The sequence below is a fragment of the Salvelinus alpinus genome, chromosome 10 (assembly GCF_045679555.1).
Source record: "Salvelinus alpinus chromosome 10, SLU_Salpinus.1, whole genome shotgun sequence".
Lineage (NCBI taxonomy): Eukaryota > Metazoa > Chordata > Actinopteri > Salmoniformes > Salmonidae > Salvelinus > Salvelinus alpinus.
Window position 1 is genome coordinate 82,012,329 of NC_092095.1, and position 17,035 is coordinate 82,029,363.

Below are 17,035 nucleotides of genomic sequence, written 5' to 3' on the forward strand. Positions count from 1 at the left end.
TTTAATGTGTATTTCCTACTGAGGAGCTCTATCCTCTACAGTATAATAATAGGTATTTAATGTGTATTTCCTACTGAGGAGCTCTATCCTCTACAGTATAATAATAGGTATTTAATGTGTATTTCCTACTGAGGAGCTCTATCCTCTACAGTATAATAATAGGTATTTAATGTGTATTTCCTACTGAGGAGCTCTATCCTCTACAGTATAATGATAAGTATTTAATGTGTATTTCCTACTGAGGAGCTCTATCCTCTACAGTATAACGATAGGTATTTAATGTGTATTTCCTACTGAGGAGTTCTATCCTCTACAGTATAATGATAAGTATTTAATGTGTATTTCCTACTGAGGAGCTCTATCCTCTACAGTATAACGATAGGTATTTAATGTGTATTTCCTACTGAGGAGCTCTATCCTCTACAGTATAATAATAGGTATTTAATGTGTATTTCCTACTGAGGAGCTCTATACAGTATAACGATAGGTATTTAATGTGTATTTCCTACTGAGGAGCTCTATCCTCTACAGTATAATAATAGGTATTTAATGTGTATTTCCTCCTGAGGAGCTCTATCCTCTACAGTGTAATAATAGGTATTTAATGTGTATTTCCTACTGAGGAGCTCTATCCTCTACAGTATAACGATAGGTATTTAATGTGTATTTCCGACTGAGGAGCTCTATCCTCTACAGTATAACGATAGGTATTTAATGTGTATTTCCTACTGAGGAGCTCTATCCTCTACAGTATAACGATAGGTATTTAATGTGTATTTCCTACTGAGGAGCTCTATCCTCTACAGTATAATGATAGGTATTTAATGTGTATTTCCTACTGAGGAGCTCTATCCTCTACAGTATAACGATAGGTATTTAATGTGTATTTCCTACTGAGGAGCTCTATACAGTATAACGATAGGTATTTAATGTGTGTCTTGTGTCACAATGCCACCATCCAATAGCTGACGACATGGGCGGGCCTAAACCATCCAATAGCTGACGACATGGGCGGTCCTAAACCATCCATCCACTCTGCCACTCAGTTGAACCACTCCACAATAAACTGCAAATGAATCCCTCACTCTTCTCTCTCTGTCTCTCTCTTTCTGTCTCTCTCTCTGTCTCTCTCTCTCTCTCTCTCTCTTCAATGTCTGTCATATTCCACTTATACGCATCATAATGCCGGCAGCGGGATTTAATTATTGGATTGAAAATACATTAGTACTCTGTTAGATCGGACTGGAGTTATTCTCTACCTCAACCTGTCATTCAATCTGGGAAATTACAACAGACTGGAGTTATTCTGTACCTGTCATTCAATCTGGGAAATTACAACAGACTGGAGTTATTCTGTACCTGTCATTCAATCTGGGAAATTACAACAGACTGGAGTTATTCTGTACCTGTCATTCAATCTGGGAAATTAGAACGGACTGGAGTTATTCTGTACCTGTCATTCAATCTGGGAGATTACAACAGACTGGAGTTATTCTGTACCTGTCATTCAATCTGGGAAATTACAACAGACTGGAGTTATTCTGTACCTGTCATTCAATCTGGGAAATTAGAACGGACTGGAGTTATTCTCTACCTGTCATTCAATCTGGGAAATTACAACAGACTGGAGTTATTCTGTACCTGTCATTCGATCTGGGAAATTACAACAGACTGGAGTTATTCTCTACCTGTCATTCAATCTGGGAAATTACAACAGACTGGAGTTATTCTCTACCTGTCATTCAATCTGGGAAATTACAACAGACTGGAGTTATTCTGTACCTGTCATTCGATCTGAACTGGGAAGTTCGGGATTAGAAAGATGCGAGGAGACGGTGTTCTTTTCAGTGTTATTGACATGGAAAACAAATAGTTTTGTGATCACCTCGTCGTGTGATATTGATGGTTGCCCGGCAGCGTGTGATGGGGAGGTACGTCTGGTGGTTCTGTCTAGGACCGTTGGTGGTCAACCTGAGTCCGAGCTGCTCTGCCGTCATCCTGGAGTCCATCTATTGGAATTCTTCAAACCCCAAGTCGGTACAGGCAATTCTTCTGCAATAAAACCACTCAATATTGTTCTGCAAAAATTCACCTTGGAAATATACTGGAATTAAATACCTGTTATATTGTTAAAATGTTTTTATTTACATGATCTACAAAGATTAAATACGGTGAAGGGATTGCAGAAATGTTCTACTGTAAAATGTAAATCCGTATATATTTTTATATTATTTTTTTGTGTTTCTGTGGTCTCTGATTTTTTTTATTTTATAGTAAATTCATTGCCGTGTTTATTTATTTATAATTATTAATTAGTAAATAAATATGAATGTCATGCATATTAGGCTGATATGCAAATAACAAAAGCAATTACTAGTGTTACTACGACACAGTAAATACAACATCCCAGGCATTCTGGTTGTAAAACTCTCATCTCTCTCTCTCTCGTATTCAACAGGTTCTCTCCTGGACAGGGGCTGGTCCTGTTCCCTCAGATAGGGGACAAAATGGACATTGTGTGTCCCCGGGTGAGGCCAGGGGTGGTGGAGAACAAGGAACCGGAGTACTACCGCGTGTACCTGGTGACCCGGGAACAACTCCACAGCTGTAGCATCGGCCAATCAGACACCCCGTTACTCAACTGTGACAAGCCAGACAGAGACGTGAAGTTCACCTTCAAGTTCCAGGAGTTCAGCCCTAATCTCTGGGGCCTGGAGTTCCTCAAGGGAGGGGAATATTATATAACCTGTGAGTAGACTTAGTGGGTTGACCACTTTCTATGCTGCAGCCCTAAAGGGGTTTATACCACATACCTCTGCAACGGTAGAACTGTTGTAAACTCAAGGCCATCTTTGAAATCAATGCCCATTGAATTAAGTTAAAACACGGTGACAGTAAAACATGCCGTCCCCCTACGAAGGATGCAGCGCCCCCCTTTTGGGCTAATAGGTGTTATTTTGGAAATGATGGATCTCTATTTGTTTTTATTTTTTTTATTTCACCTTTATTTAACCAGGTAGGCAAGTTGAGAACAAGTTCTCATTTACAATTGCGTCCTGGCCAAGATAAAGCAAAGCAGTTAATAATATTAATAATACCCCGAGAGACTTGCAGCTGTAAATGCTGCAGTAGGTGGCTCTACAAAGTATTGACATTGGAGGGAGTGAATAGTTATGCAAGTTTTCTGTTTTATTGTCTTATTTCTTGTTTGTTTCGCAATTAAAACATATTTAGTATCTTCAAAGTGGTGGGCATGATGTGTAAATCATATGATACAAACCCCACCAAAAAAATATATTTTAATTCCAGGTTGTAAGGCAACAAAATAGGAGAAAATGCCAAGGGGGGTGAATACTTTCGCAAGCCACTGTATATAGTATGGACTGTATAGTATGGACTGTATATAGTATAGACTGTATAGTATAGACTGTATAGTATAGACTGTATAGTATAGACTGTATAGTATGGACTGTATATAGTATAGACTGTATAGTATGGACTGTATATAGTATAGACTGTATAGTATAGACTGTATAGTATAGACTGTATAGTATAGACTGTATAGTATGGACTGTATATAGTATAGACTGTATAGTATAGACTGTATATAGTATGGACTGTATAGTATGGACTGTATAGTATGGACTGTATATAGTATAGACTGTATAGTATGGACTGTATATAGTATAGACGGTATAGTATGGACTGTATATAGTATAGACGGTATAGTATGGACTGTACAGACAAGTATTCATGTTTGTTCAGAGGAGACTGCCATCTTCCCTGGTCGTCTCCTGTCATATTTCGTCTAGTTCAGCAGGGTTATCAGGGACGTGTTGGTCAACCAGGCAGCGTCTTCCCTCGTCGTCTCCTCCTCCTCCTCCTCCTCTTCTCCCCTTGTCTCCTCCCCTACCTCCTAGGACTCTGAGGCTCTCTGGCAGTGCTACTCCTCCATGGAAGCCAGACACTGTGATTCTAAGAGCTTACATGCCCCAAATCACACAATGCTTTTAACAGCATGAGACAGATATGACGTGAGCTCTCATTGGCAACCTAGCTAGAAGCATGAGAAGCTGTCATCTGAACTAAATGGTCCTAAAGGGGGTGTGTGTGTGTGTGTGTGTGTGTGTGTGTGTGTGTGTGTGTGTGTGTGTGTGTGTGTGTGTGTGTGTGTGTGTGTGTGTGTGTGCGCGAGAGAGAGAGCAAGAATGTGCGTGAGTCACGTATCGGGAACCTATCGGTTCCAAGTTTGAAAAGCGTGTACTTTATTTTTCCTGATAGAAATAACAAGATTCACCATGTACTGTAATTTACTACTGATAAGATCTATTGATAATTGTAAATTATTGTAAATACACATCTCAAATGTTTTAGATGGTCTTTCTTTATATTCCTTGGAGCCGAATGTGAAACCAGTCATATGGAAGCAAACTGAAAATCATATCAACATTACATGTATGACGACCCCTTTTCCACAGTAAAAATAGGATATAAAATAGCTGTGAACGGGGTTTTTTCTCAGAATTTCATTTTTTATGCCCTCATCATTTACGTGGATGACATTTACACACTCAAACTTTAGGCTTCTGTAGGGTTGAACCTGCCGAGTTGATGAATGCGCTTTGAAACGTTTTAATTATATGCCCGGGGTTTTTCTCCGTTTTATTTTTTACCATTTGTATCGTGTTAAATATTATCTACTATCGGGAGCCACCGTCAGTAAAAACCCACATACATTTAATTGTTGGCATCATTCTTTTCCCGTTTCCCGTTATTTCATCTGTCACGTCTGTGTAGTTGTTCCCGAGGGTCGCTGGCATTAGTGGGATCGTATCAGGCTAACGTTGTGCAAATAATGTACAGACATGTAGCCTATTTTAATCATGAGGAAACTCAGACCACACTTAGCAGGTTAAACCTGGAGCCTGGTGCTCGGTTCACGACGACTGGACCGTTGTTATACGGTTCCGTGGAATACGGTTCACGACGAATGGACCGTTGTTATACGGTTCCGTGGAATACGGTTCACGACCACTGGACCGTTGTTATACGGTTCCGTGGAATACGGTTCACGACCACTGGACCGTTGTTATACGGTTCCGTGGAATACGGTTCACGACGAATGGACCGTTGTTATACGGTTCCATGGAATACGGTTCACGACCACTGGACCGTTGTTATACGGTTCCGTGGAATACGGTTCACGACCACTGGACCGTTGTTATACGGTTCCGTGGATACGGTTCACGACGAATGGACCGTTGTTATACGGTTCCATGGAATACGGTTCACGACGACTGGACCGTTGTTATACGGTTCCATGATTAGTGATAATTCGGGGAGATTTATAGGATTATTGATTAACCCCCTATTCTATCAATGTTTCCACCTTCCAATATGTCATGGATTGAACGTGGACATGACAACTTTCAGGATGAATCAACTCATTGTATTTTTTTATTCATCAATATATTTAGCGCGTAAAGGCTCTCCAAAACGTGTTTTTAATGATTCATACATACTTTCCTAACCCTAAAAGTCAGTGGTGTAAAGTAATTAGGTAAAACAAATACTTTAAAGTACTACTTAAGTAGTTTTTCTGGGTATCTGTAATTTACTTTAATATTTATATTTTTGACAACTTTTACTTTTTACTCCACTACATTCCTAAAGAAAATTATGTACTTTTTACTCCGTACATTTTCCCTGACAGCCAAAAGTACTCGTTACATTTTGAATGTTTAGCAGGACAGGAAAATGGTCCAATTCACACACTTCTCAAGAGAACATCTCTGGTCATCCCTACTCTGATCTGGAGGACTCACTAAACACACAAATATGCATATATTTAGATGGCTTTGTTTCATTGATAACTATATTCTGAACCCGTTCTATTTGTATTAAACCTTTATTTTAACTAGGCCGCCCCTATTGAGTCTGTCGACAACATTCAAATTAAAGGTATACCCTATTTAAAGGGATGGCTTAAGATAAACGTACTGAAACCCCCATTGATTGAAAAACTCCCAAGAGAAAAAAGTGTTGGCCAGCTAGTGGGAAGGTTTTCAGCGGTTGAATGAAATGTATTCCCGAGTGCGCACGGTAGCCACACCCGCAGAGCGCATTAACACAACGGAATAATGCCTTGATCACACCGTCAGTATGTTTCGCGCAAAATGGTATGCGGGCAAAGTTCAACATTCACCTTCTGCTACCATTTCTGTCGAGCCATCACGGCATACAATTTGATGCGTACGTTCGATAAATCCAATTTATGCACCACACAGAACGCGCTGCAACTGGCTCTGCAACGCATTGCTGCAAGGCAAACGCAGCGTTCCATTGGAAATGAATGTACTTCTGGTGTCCCAAAACGCAAAAACACTGTTGGTGTGATCGAGGTGTTAAGGCAAGTCTGAATAGCAAATACTGAGAAGTGCTTAGGAAAGGCATGTGTAGGAATGTCATACATTCATAAGTTGGGATATGCATTATGTCTACTATTTATCTATTCAATGTTGTCTCTCCCTCTCTCCCTCTCACACTCCTTCCTTCCTTCCCTCTCTCCCTCTCTCTCTCCCTCCTTCTCTCTCCCTCCTCTCTCCCCCTCCCTCCCTCTCTCCCTCTCTCACCTTCCCTCCCTCCCTCCCTCTCCCTCTCTCTCCCCCTCCCTCCCTCTCTCCCTCTCTCACCCTCCCTCCCTCTCTCTCCCTCTCTCTCCCACTCCCTCCCTCTCTCCCTCTCTCACCCCCCCTCCCTCCCTCCCTCTCCCTCTCTCTCCCCCTCCCTCCCTCCCTCTCCCTCTCTTTCCCCCTCCCTCCTCTCTGTCTCCCTCTCTCTCACCCCCCCTCTCTCCCTCTCTCTCCCCCCCTCCCTCCCTCCCTCCCTCCCTCCCTCCCTCCCTCCCTCCCTCCCTCCCTCCCTCCCTCCCTCCCTCTCTCCCCCTCCCTCCATCCCTCTCCCTCCCTCCCTCCCTCCCTCCCTCCCCTCTCTCCCCCTCCCTCCCTCTCCCTCCCTCTCTCCCTCTCCCTCTCCCTCTCTCTCCCCCCTCCCTCCCTCCCTCCCTCCCTCCCTCCCTCCCTCTCTCTCTCCCCCTCCCTCCCTCCCTCTCCCTCCCTCCCTCCCTCTCTCCCCCTCCCTCCCTCCCTCCCTCCCTCCCTCCCTCTCTCCCCCTCCCTCCCTCCCTCCCTCCCTCCCTCTCTCCCCCTCCCTCCCTCCCTCCCTCCCTCCCTCCCTCCCTCTCTCCCCCTCCCTCCCTCTCCCTCCCTCTCTCCCTCTCTCCCCCCCCCTCCCTCCCTCCCTCCCTCTCCCCCCCTCCCTCCCTCCCTCTCTCCCCCCTCCCTCCCTCCCTCCCTCCCTCCCTCTCCCCCCTCCCTCCCTCCCTCCCTCTCTCCCTCCCTCTCCCTCCCTCTCTCTCCCTCTCTCAGCGACCTCCACCAGCTCTCTACAGGGCCTAGACAACACTGTTGGAGGAGTGTGTAGAGCCACATCCATGAAGCTGGTACTGAGAGTAGGACAGAGTAAGTTATGTGTGTGTATTGTGTTGTCTGTGTGTGTGTCTTTGTGTCTGTGTCTCTGTGTGTGTGTGTGTGTGTGTGTGTGTGTGTGTGTGTGTGTGTGTGTCTGTGTGTGTGTGTGTGTGTGTGTGTGTGTGTGTGTGTGTGTGTGTGTGTGTGTGTGTGTGTGTGTGTGTGTGTGTGTGTGTGTGTGTGTGTGTGTGTGTGTGTGTGTGTGTGTGTGTGTGTGTGTGTGTGTGTAGGGAAGAAGGACATTGAGAGAATGAGAGAGGTGGATGGTTTGCTGTTTATCACCTGTGTATGATGCATAATGATACTGGTAGAGAGAATGAGAGACATACTGGGGCAGGGCCTTACACAGACATACTGGGGCAGGGCCGTACACAGACATACTGGAGCAGGGCCGTACACAGACATACTGGGGCAGGGCAGTACACAGACATACTGGGGCAGGGCCGTACACAGACATACTGGAGCAGGGCCGTACACAGACATACTGGGGCAGGGCCGTACACAGACATACTGGGGCAGGGCAGTACACAGACATACTGGGGCAGGGCCGTACACAGACATACTGGAGCAGGGTCGTACACAGACATACTGGAGCAGGGCCGTACACAGACATACTGGGGCAGGGCCGTACACAGACATACTGGGGCAGGGCCGTACACAGACATACTGGGGCAGGGCCGTACACAGACATACTGGGGCAGGGCCGTACACAGACATACTGGGGCAGGGCAGTACACAGACATACTGGGGCAGGGCCGTACACAGACATACTGGGGCAGGGCCGTACACAGACATACTGGGGCAGGGCAGTACACAGACATACTGGGGCAGGGCCGTACACAGACATACTGGAGCAGGGTCGTACACAGACATACTGGAGCAGGGCCGTACACAGACATACTGGGGCAGGGCCGTACACAGACATACTGGGGCAGGGCCGTACACAGACATACTGGGGCAGGGCCGTACACAGACATACTGGGGCAGGGCCGTACACAGACATACTGGGGCAGGGACGTACACAGACCTACTGGGGCAGGGACGTACACAGACATACTGGGGCAGGGCCGTACACAGACATACTGGGGCAGGGCCGTACACAGACATACTGGGGCAGGGCCGTACACAGACATACTGGAGCAGGGCCGTACACAGACATACTGGGGCAGGGCCGTACACAGACATACTGGGGCAGGGCCGTACACAGACATACTGGGGCAGGGCCGTACACAGACATACTGGGGCAGGGCCGTACACAGACATACTGGGGCAGGGCCGTACACAGACATACTGGGGCAGGGCCGTACACAGACATACTGGGGCAGGGCCGTACACAGACCTACTGGGGCAGGGCCGTACACAGACATACTGGGGCAGGGCCGTACACAGACATACTGGGGCAGGGCCGTACACAGACATACTGGGGCAGGGCCGTACACAGACATACTGGGGCAGGGCCGTACACAGACCTACTGGGGCAGGGCCGTACACAGACATACTGGGGCAGGGCCGTACACAGACATACTGGGGCAGGGCCGTACACAGACATACTGGGGCAGGGCCGTACACAGACATACTGGGGCAGGGCCGTACACAGACATACTGGGGCAGGGCCGTACACAGACATACTGGGGCAGGGCCTTACACAGACATACTGGGGCAGGGCAGTACACAGACATACTGGGGCAGGGCAGTACACAGACATACTGGGGCAGGGCAGTACACAGACATACTGGGGCAGGGCAGTACACAGACATACTGGGACAGGGCAGTACACAGACATACTGGGGCAGGGCAGTACACAGAAATACTGGGGCAGGGCCTTACACAGACAGACTGGGGCAGGGCCGTACACAGACATACTGGGGCAGGGCCGTACACAGACCTACTGGGGCAGGGCCGTACACAGACATACTGGGGCAGGGCCGTACACAGACATACTGGGGCAGGGCCGTACACAGACATACTGGGGCAGGGCCGTACACAGACATACTGGGGCAGGGCCGTACACAGACATACTGGAGCAGGGCCGTACACAGACATACTGGGGCAGGGCCGTACACAGACATACTGGGGCAGGGCCGTACACAGACATACTGGGGCAGGGCCGTACACAGACATACTGGGGCAGGGCCGTACACAGACATACTGGGGCAGGGCCGTACACAGACATACTGGGGCAGGGCCTTACACAGACATACTGGGGCAGGGCCGTACACAGACATACTGGGGCAGGGCCGTACACAGACATACTGGGGCAGGGCCGTACACAGACATACTGGAGCAGGGCCGTACACAGACATACTGGAGCAGGGCCGTACACAGACATACTGGGGCAGGGCCGTACACAGACATACTGGAGCAGGGCCGTACACAGACATACTGGGGCAGGGCCGTACACAGACATACTGGGGCAGGGCCGTACACAGACATACTGGGGCAGGGCCGTACACAGACATACTGGGGCAGGGCCGTACACAGACATACTGGGGCAGGGCCGTACACAGACATACTGGGGCAGGGCCGTACACAGACCTTTCAGGGGGCAAGTGTTCAAAATGAGAAAAAAAAGGCACCAACCTCCCCTGTTTACATAACTCATAACACACCAAAATACATATTTTTAACATAAGGCCTATTTATTTCTGCATCAACGCTCACTCATCATCACAAACTGTAAACAAGCTGGGTTGCAGTGCCTCCGAAACACATGATTGACATCAGGAGAAGTGTCTGATCAGCTGATCGTTGATGATGAATGTATATCGGCTAGTTAGTTAGCTCGTGTGGATATTTTATGAGGCCTGTGGTAATTAGCTAGAATGGAGACTACATGCGCTGTTCTCCTTTTTCTCCCGGGTTTTGACCCTTGGCTGTTTCTGGACTCTGTCCCCGCCTGCCTGACCATTCTGCCTGCCTTGACCTCGAGCCTGTCTGCCACTCTGTGGCCTGCCTGACCATTCTGCCTCCCTTGACCACGAGCCTGTCTGCCACTCTGTACCCGCCTGCCTGACCATTCTGCCTGCCTTGACCTCGAACCTGTCTGCCACTCTGTACCCGCCTGCCTGACCATTCTGCCTGCCTTGACCTCGAGCCTGTCTGCAACTCTGTACCTCCTGGACTCTGATCTGGTTTTGACCCTTGGCTGTTTCTGTATTGTTGTATAATGACGTGGCTGTTGGTGTGAATACTGTATTGTAGTATAATGACGTGGCTGTTGGTGTGAATACTGTATTGTAGTATAATGACTTGGCTGTTGGTTTGAATACTGTGTTGTAGTATAATGACGTGGCTGTTGGTGTGAATACTGTATTGTAGTATAATGACTTGGCTGTTGGTGTGAATACTGTATTGTAGTATAATGACTTGGCTGTTGGTGTGAATACTGTATTGTAGTATAATGACGTGGCTGTTGGTGTGAATACTGTATTGTAGTATAATGACGTGGCTGTTGGTGTGAATACTGTATTGTAGTATAACGACAAGGCTGTTGGTGTGAATACTGTATTGTAGTATAATGACGTGGCTGTTGGTGTGAATACTGTATTGTAGTATAATGACGTGGCTGTTGGTGTGAATACTGTATTGTAGTATAATGACGTGGCCGTTGGTGTGAATACTGTATTGTAGTATAATGACGTGGCTGTTGGTGTGAATACTGTATTGTAGTATAATGACGTGGCTGTTGGTGTGAATACTGTATTGTAGTATAATGACGTGGCTGTTGGTGTGAATACTGTATTATAGTATAATGACTTGGCTGTTGGTGTGACTACCGTATTGTAGTATAATGAGATGGCTGTTGGTGTGAATACTGTATTGTAGTATAATGACGTGGCTGTTGGTGTGAATACTGTATTGTAGTATAATGACGTGGCTGTTGGTGTGACTGCTGTAATTGTAGTATAATGAGATGGCTGTTGGTGTGAATACTGTATTGTAGTATAATGACGTGGCTGTTGGTGTGAATACTGTATTGTAGTATAATGACGTGGCTGTTGGTGTGACTGCTGTAATTGTAGTATAATGATGTGTGTTTGATCTGTTCCAGGTTCCTCCAAACCCCTTCCTCTCCCAGAAGACACCAGGTTCCCCCCTCAGCACCCCGAGGCGCCAGACAAGGAGCCTCCCGTTGAAGACGATGATGTGACGAACAACGCTGGTGTGTATCTGTTTAACACAATGTAATGGAAGTGTTATTCAATAGGACTGTGGAGGGGGACATACTGAGGGGTCTTAATGTGGAGGGGGACATACTGAGGGGTCTTAATGTGGAGGGGGACATACTGAGGGGTCTTAATGTGGAGGGGGACATACTGAGGTGTCTTAATGTGGAGGGGGACATACTGAGGGGTCTTAATGTGGAGGGGGACATACTGAGGGGTCGTAATGTGGAGGGGGACATACTGAGGGGTCTTAATGTGGAGGGGGACATACTGAGGGGTCTTAATGTGGAGGGGGACATACTGAGGGGTCTTAATGTGGAGGGGGACATACTGAGGGGTCTTAATGTGGAGGGGGACATACTGAGGGGTCTTAATGTGGAGGGGGACATACTGAGGGGTCTTAATGTGGAGGGGGACATACTGAGGGGTCTTAATGTGGAGGGGGACATACTGAGGGGCCGTAATGTGGAGGGGGACATACTGAGGGGCCGTAATGTGTATCTGTTTAACTCTCCTTTACCCTTTACACCAGCAGACCTCTGTCTTTAGAAGAAGAATCAAATCATTATTTAGTTCTTTCTTTGTCTTTGCATTAAAACTCTCATTCTCTCTCTGTCTCTCTCTCTGTCTCTGCCTCTGTCTCTGCCTCTGTCTCTGCCTCTGTCTCTCCCTCTGTCTCTCTCTCTGTCTCTCTCTCTGTCTCTCTCTCTGTCTCTCTCTCTGTCTCTTTCTTTTCCCCTCGGTCTCTCATTCTCCCTCTCTCTTTCTCGCTCTCATGTTCCTTCGGTCTCTCCCATTCTCCCTCTCTCTCTTTTTCAGAAATCACTCACAGCGAAGGAGACATCGACACAGAAGGCGGAGCCTCATCAACAGAAGGCGGATCCATCGGCTCTGAGGTCGGACTCTTCGTGGGCGTGGCCTGTGGCAGCGTCCTCCTCCTATTGGCCATCGTGGTCCTACTGATCGTGGTGTGGCGGTACCACAGGCACCACGCCAAGCCGGACAGAGACGTCCAACAGTCCACCTCTCTGTCTCTCAACACCCTGGCCATGCCTAAGAGAGACAGCTACGGAGGGAGTAGCGATGACAACCGGTCAGAGCCCAGTGACACGGCGTTTCCTCTGAGGCCCTCTGACTCCGTGTTCTGGAGGCACCACGAGAGGGTCAGTGGCGACTACAGACATCCTGTTTATATGGTACAGGAGACGCCTCCACAGAGTCCTGCTCTATACTACAAGGTCTGAGGGACCTGTGGGTCTTCTCACGGGGGCCGAGGACCAAGTGAAAGACAGAATGAGGAGTTGTTCAGTCCCCATGAGGGAAGAGATGTTGCCGCTGTGTGCTTTCTGAAGTCAGTGGGTCCTGCGGTGGGACACATTTAGGCCTGGGACGAGAACATGTCCGTCACCTACTTTGAAATCCTTCACTGTGTGAGTTTTTTGTTGTTTTTTGTTGAAAACACACTCTCTGAGCAATCTAGACATGATCAAGGCGGGGAATCAAATCATTTGGTCCACGTTTTATTTCCTTCGAGAGAGAGAATGGATAAAGGCACTAAAGACAGAGTGCATTCTGGGGTTTTCACAAGGAAAGCTAACCCTGAGAAGGTAAAGGACTTGCTGTTACATGTACTGCTGCTAAAAGAGGAAGTGTCATCTTTTAGACTCTGAGCAAAATTTAGCAAATGGAAACTTGAAAATGTTTTTCGCTGTGAAAGATTTTGAATATAATTTGTGTAAAACATTTTATTTTTTTGTGATATGGTATTTTGATGTTAAAACTTATGCTGAAATTAATGCCTCTTAATTGTTGTTAGTGTCGTAACTGTCAGTCTGTCTCAGGAAACAATGTCTCACTACGGATGTCCATCATGTTTCTGTTTATCAAGTGATATTTATAGGTGTTAAACAGTGATACTACAGTGGAATCTACTGGCCCTTTATCTAACGGGTGTTAAACAGTGATACTACAGTGGAATCTACTGGCCCTTTATCTAACGGGTGTTAAACAGTGATATTACAGTGGAATCTACTGGCCCTTTATCTAACGGGTGTTAAACAGTGATACTACAGTGGAATCTACTGGCCCTTTATCTAACGGGTGTTAAACAGTGATATTACAGTGGAATCTACTGGCCCTTTATCTAATGGGTGTTAAACAGTGATATTACAGTGGAATCTACTGGCCCTTTATCTAACGGGTGTTAAACAGTGATATTACAGTGGAATCTACTGGCCCTTTATCTAACGGGTGTTAAACAGTGATATTACAGTGGAATCTACTGGCCCTTTATCTAATGGGTGTTAAACAGTGATACTACAGTGGAATCTACTGGCCCTTTATCTAACGGGTGTTAAACAGTGATATTACAGTGGAATCTACTGGCCCTTTATCTAACGGGTGTTAAACAGTGATATTACAGTGGAATCTACTGGCCCTTTATCTAACGGGTGTTAAACAGTGATATTACAGTGGAATCTACTGGCCCTTTATCTAACGGGTGTTAAACAGTGATACTACAGTGGAATCTACTGGCCCTTTATCTAACGGGTGTTAAACAGTGATATTACAGTGGAATCTACTGGCCCTTTATCTAACGGGTGTTAAACAGTGATATTACAGTGGAATCTACTGGCCCTTTATCTAACGGGTGTTAAACAGTGATATTACAGTGGAATCTACTGGCCCTTTATCTAACGGGTGTTAAACAGTGATATTACAGTGGAATCTACTGGCCCTTTATCTAACGGGTGTTAAACAGTGATATTACAGTGGAATCTACTGGCCCTTTATCTAACGGGTGTTAAACAGTGATACTACAGTGGAATCTACTGGCCCTTTATCTAACGGGTGTTAAACAGTGATATTACAGTGGAATCTACTGGCCCTTTATCTAACGGGTGTTAAACAGTGATATTACAGTGGAATCTACTGGCCCTTTATCTAACGGGTGTTAAACAGTGATATTACAGTGGAATCTACTGGCCCTTTATCTAACGGGTGTTAAACAGTGATATTACAGTGGAATCTACTGGCCCTTTATCTAACGGGTGTTAAACAGTGATATTACAGTGGAATCTACTGGCCCTTTATCTAACGGGTGTTAAACAGTGATACTACAGTGGAATCTACTGGCCCTTTATCTAACGGGTGTTAAACAGTGATATTACAGTGGAATCTACTGGCCCTTTATCTAACGGGTGTTAAACAGTGATACTACAGTGGAATCTACTGGCCCTTTATCTAACGGGTGTTAAACAGTGATATTACAGTGGAATCTACTGGCCCTTTATCTAACGGGTGTTAAACAGTGATACTACAGTGGAATCTACTGGCCCTTTATCTAACGGGTGTTAAACAGTGATATTACAGTGGAATCTACTGGCCCTTTATCTAACGGGTGTTAAACAGTGATATTACAGTGGAATCTACTGGCCCTTTATCTAACGGGTGTTAAACAGTGATATTACAGTGGAATCTACTGGCCCTTTATCTAACGGGTGTTAAACAGTGATACTACAGTGGAATCTACTGGCCCTTTATCTAACGGGTGTTAAACAGTGATATTACAGTGGAATCTACTGGCCCTTTATCTAACGGGTGTTAAACAGTGATATTACAGTGGAATCTACTGGCCCTTTATCTAACGGGTGTTAAACAGTGATATTACAGTGGAATCTACTGGCCCTTTATCTAACGGGTGTTAAACAGTGATATTACAGTGGAATCTACTGGCCCTTTATCTAACGGGTGTTAAACAGTGATACTACAGTGGAATCTACTGGCCCTTTATCTAACGGGTGTTAAACAGTGATATTACAGTGGAATCTACTGGCCCTTTATCTAACGGGTGTTAAACAGTGATATTACAGTGGAATCTACTGGCCCTTTATCTAATGTGTGTTAAACAGTGATATTACAGTGGAATCTACTGGCCCTTTATCTAATGGGTGTTAAACAGTGATATTACAGTGGAATCTACTGGCCCTTTATCTAATGGGTGTTAAACAGTGATATTACAGTGGAATCTACTGGCCCTTTATCTAATGGGTGTTAAACAGTGATATTACAGTGGAATCTACTGGCCCTTTATCTAACGGGTGTTAAACAGTGATATTACAGTGGAATCTACTGGCCCTTTATCTAATGTGTGTTAAACAGTGATACTACAGTGGAATATACTGGCCCTTTATCTAATGTGTGTTAAACAGTGATAATACAGAGGAATCTACTGGCCCTTTATCTAATGGGTGTTAAACAGTGATAATACAGTGGAATACACTGGCCCTTTATCTAATGTGTGTTAAACAGTGATACTACAGTGGAATATACTGGCCCTTTATCTAATGTGTGTTAAACAGTGATAATACAGAGGAATCTACTGGCCCTTTATCTAATGTGTGTTAAACAGTGATACTACAGTGGAATATACTGGCCCTTTATCTAATGTGTGTTAAACAGTGATAATACAGAGGAATCTACTGGCCCTTTATCTAATGGGTGTTAAACAGTGATATTACAGTGGAATCTACTGGCCCTTTATCATCCTGTCTTTGTAGATGACCTATCTGCAGCTTGACATTAGAAATCTAGGAATCTGACTGGGATCTACTACTGCAGAATCAAGGGGGGGGGGGGGGGGGGGGGGTGTAGCCCTGGGGGTTGGGGGATGGGTCGTTGTAAGACGACGGACTGAGGATGAATCTAGTTTTTAATGGAGGGTTGTCCTGCTTCAGGCCAGTCCTCCCTCCTCGTGTCAGAGGAGAGGAAAGGGAGGTGAGAGGGATGAGGGAGAGACACAGAAAACGAAAGTATCAGGATCTATTCAGCATCGAGTAGAGGAGAGGAGAGGAGAGGAGAGGAGAGGAGAGAGGAGAGGAGAGGAGAGGGATGAGGGAGAAACACAGAAAACTAGACAGCACTAGGATCTATTCACCATTAACTGACTTGCTTTATTAAATAAAGGTTAAATCAAATTTTAAAAAATGAAAGCATTTGTCCACAGCTTTCTAGAAAGAGAGAATAGAGACTGAGATAATCTAGAGAGAATAGAGACTCTGGGATAATCTAGAGAGAATAGAGACTCTGGGATAATCTAGAGAGAATAGAGAGGAGAGGAGAGGAGAGGAGAGGAGAGGAGAGGAGAGGAGAGGAGAGGAGAGGAGAGGAGAGGAGAGGGAGAAACAGAGAAAACTAGACAGCACTAGGATCTATTCACCATCTAGCAGAGGAGAGGAGAGGGAGAGGAGAGGAGAGGAGAGGAGAGGGAGAGGAGAGGAGAGGAGAGGAGAGGAGAGGAGAGGAGAGGAGAGGAGAGGAGAGGAGAGGAGGAGAGGAGAG

General features: G+C 46.0%; 1 protein-coding gene across 1 annotated transcript; it reads left to right on the forward strand.

Moving 5' to 3' along the window:
- The first annotated feature begins 1,776 nt into the window (after window positions 1-1,776).
- Window positions 1,777-13,479, forward strand: LOC139531392 (ephrin-B2a-like). Its single transcript, XM_071327847.1, has 5 exons — window positions 1,777-2,033; window positions 2,459-2,748; window positions 7,428-7,529; window positions 11,581-11,691; window positions 12,533-13,479. Exons 1-5 carry the CDS (start codon window positions 1,903-1,905, stop codon window positions 12,937-12,939), a joined length of 1,041 nt encoding a protein of 346 aa, XP_071183948.1. The 5' UTR covers window positions 1,777-1,902; the 3' UTR covers window positions 12,940-13,479.
- The last annotated feature ends 3,556 nt before the right edge of the window (window positions 13,480-17,035 follow it).

Bases quoted from the DNA above. Each gene is read 5' to 3' on its own strand.
- LOC139531392 (XM_071327847.1), top strand. From the start codon at position 1,903: ATGGTTGCCCGGCAGCGTGTGATGGGGAGGTACGTCTGGTGGTTCTGT. The intron at 2,749-7,427 runs GTGAGTAGACTT...TCCCTCTCTCAG, and splicing joins AGGGGAATATTATATAACCT to CGACCTCCACCAGCTCTCTA. The intron at 11,692-12,532 runs GTGTGTATCTGT...CTCACAGCGAAG, and splicing joins TGATGTGACGAACAACGCTG to GAGACATCGACACAGAAGGC.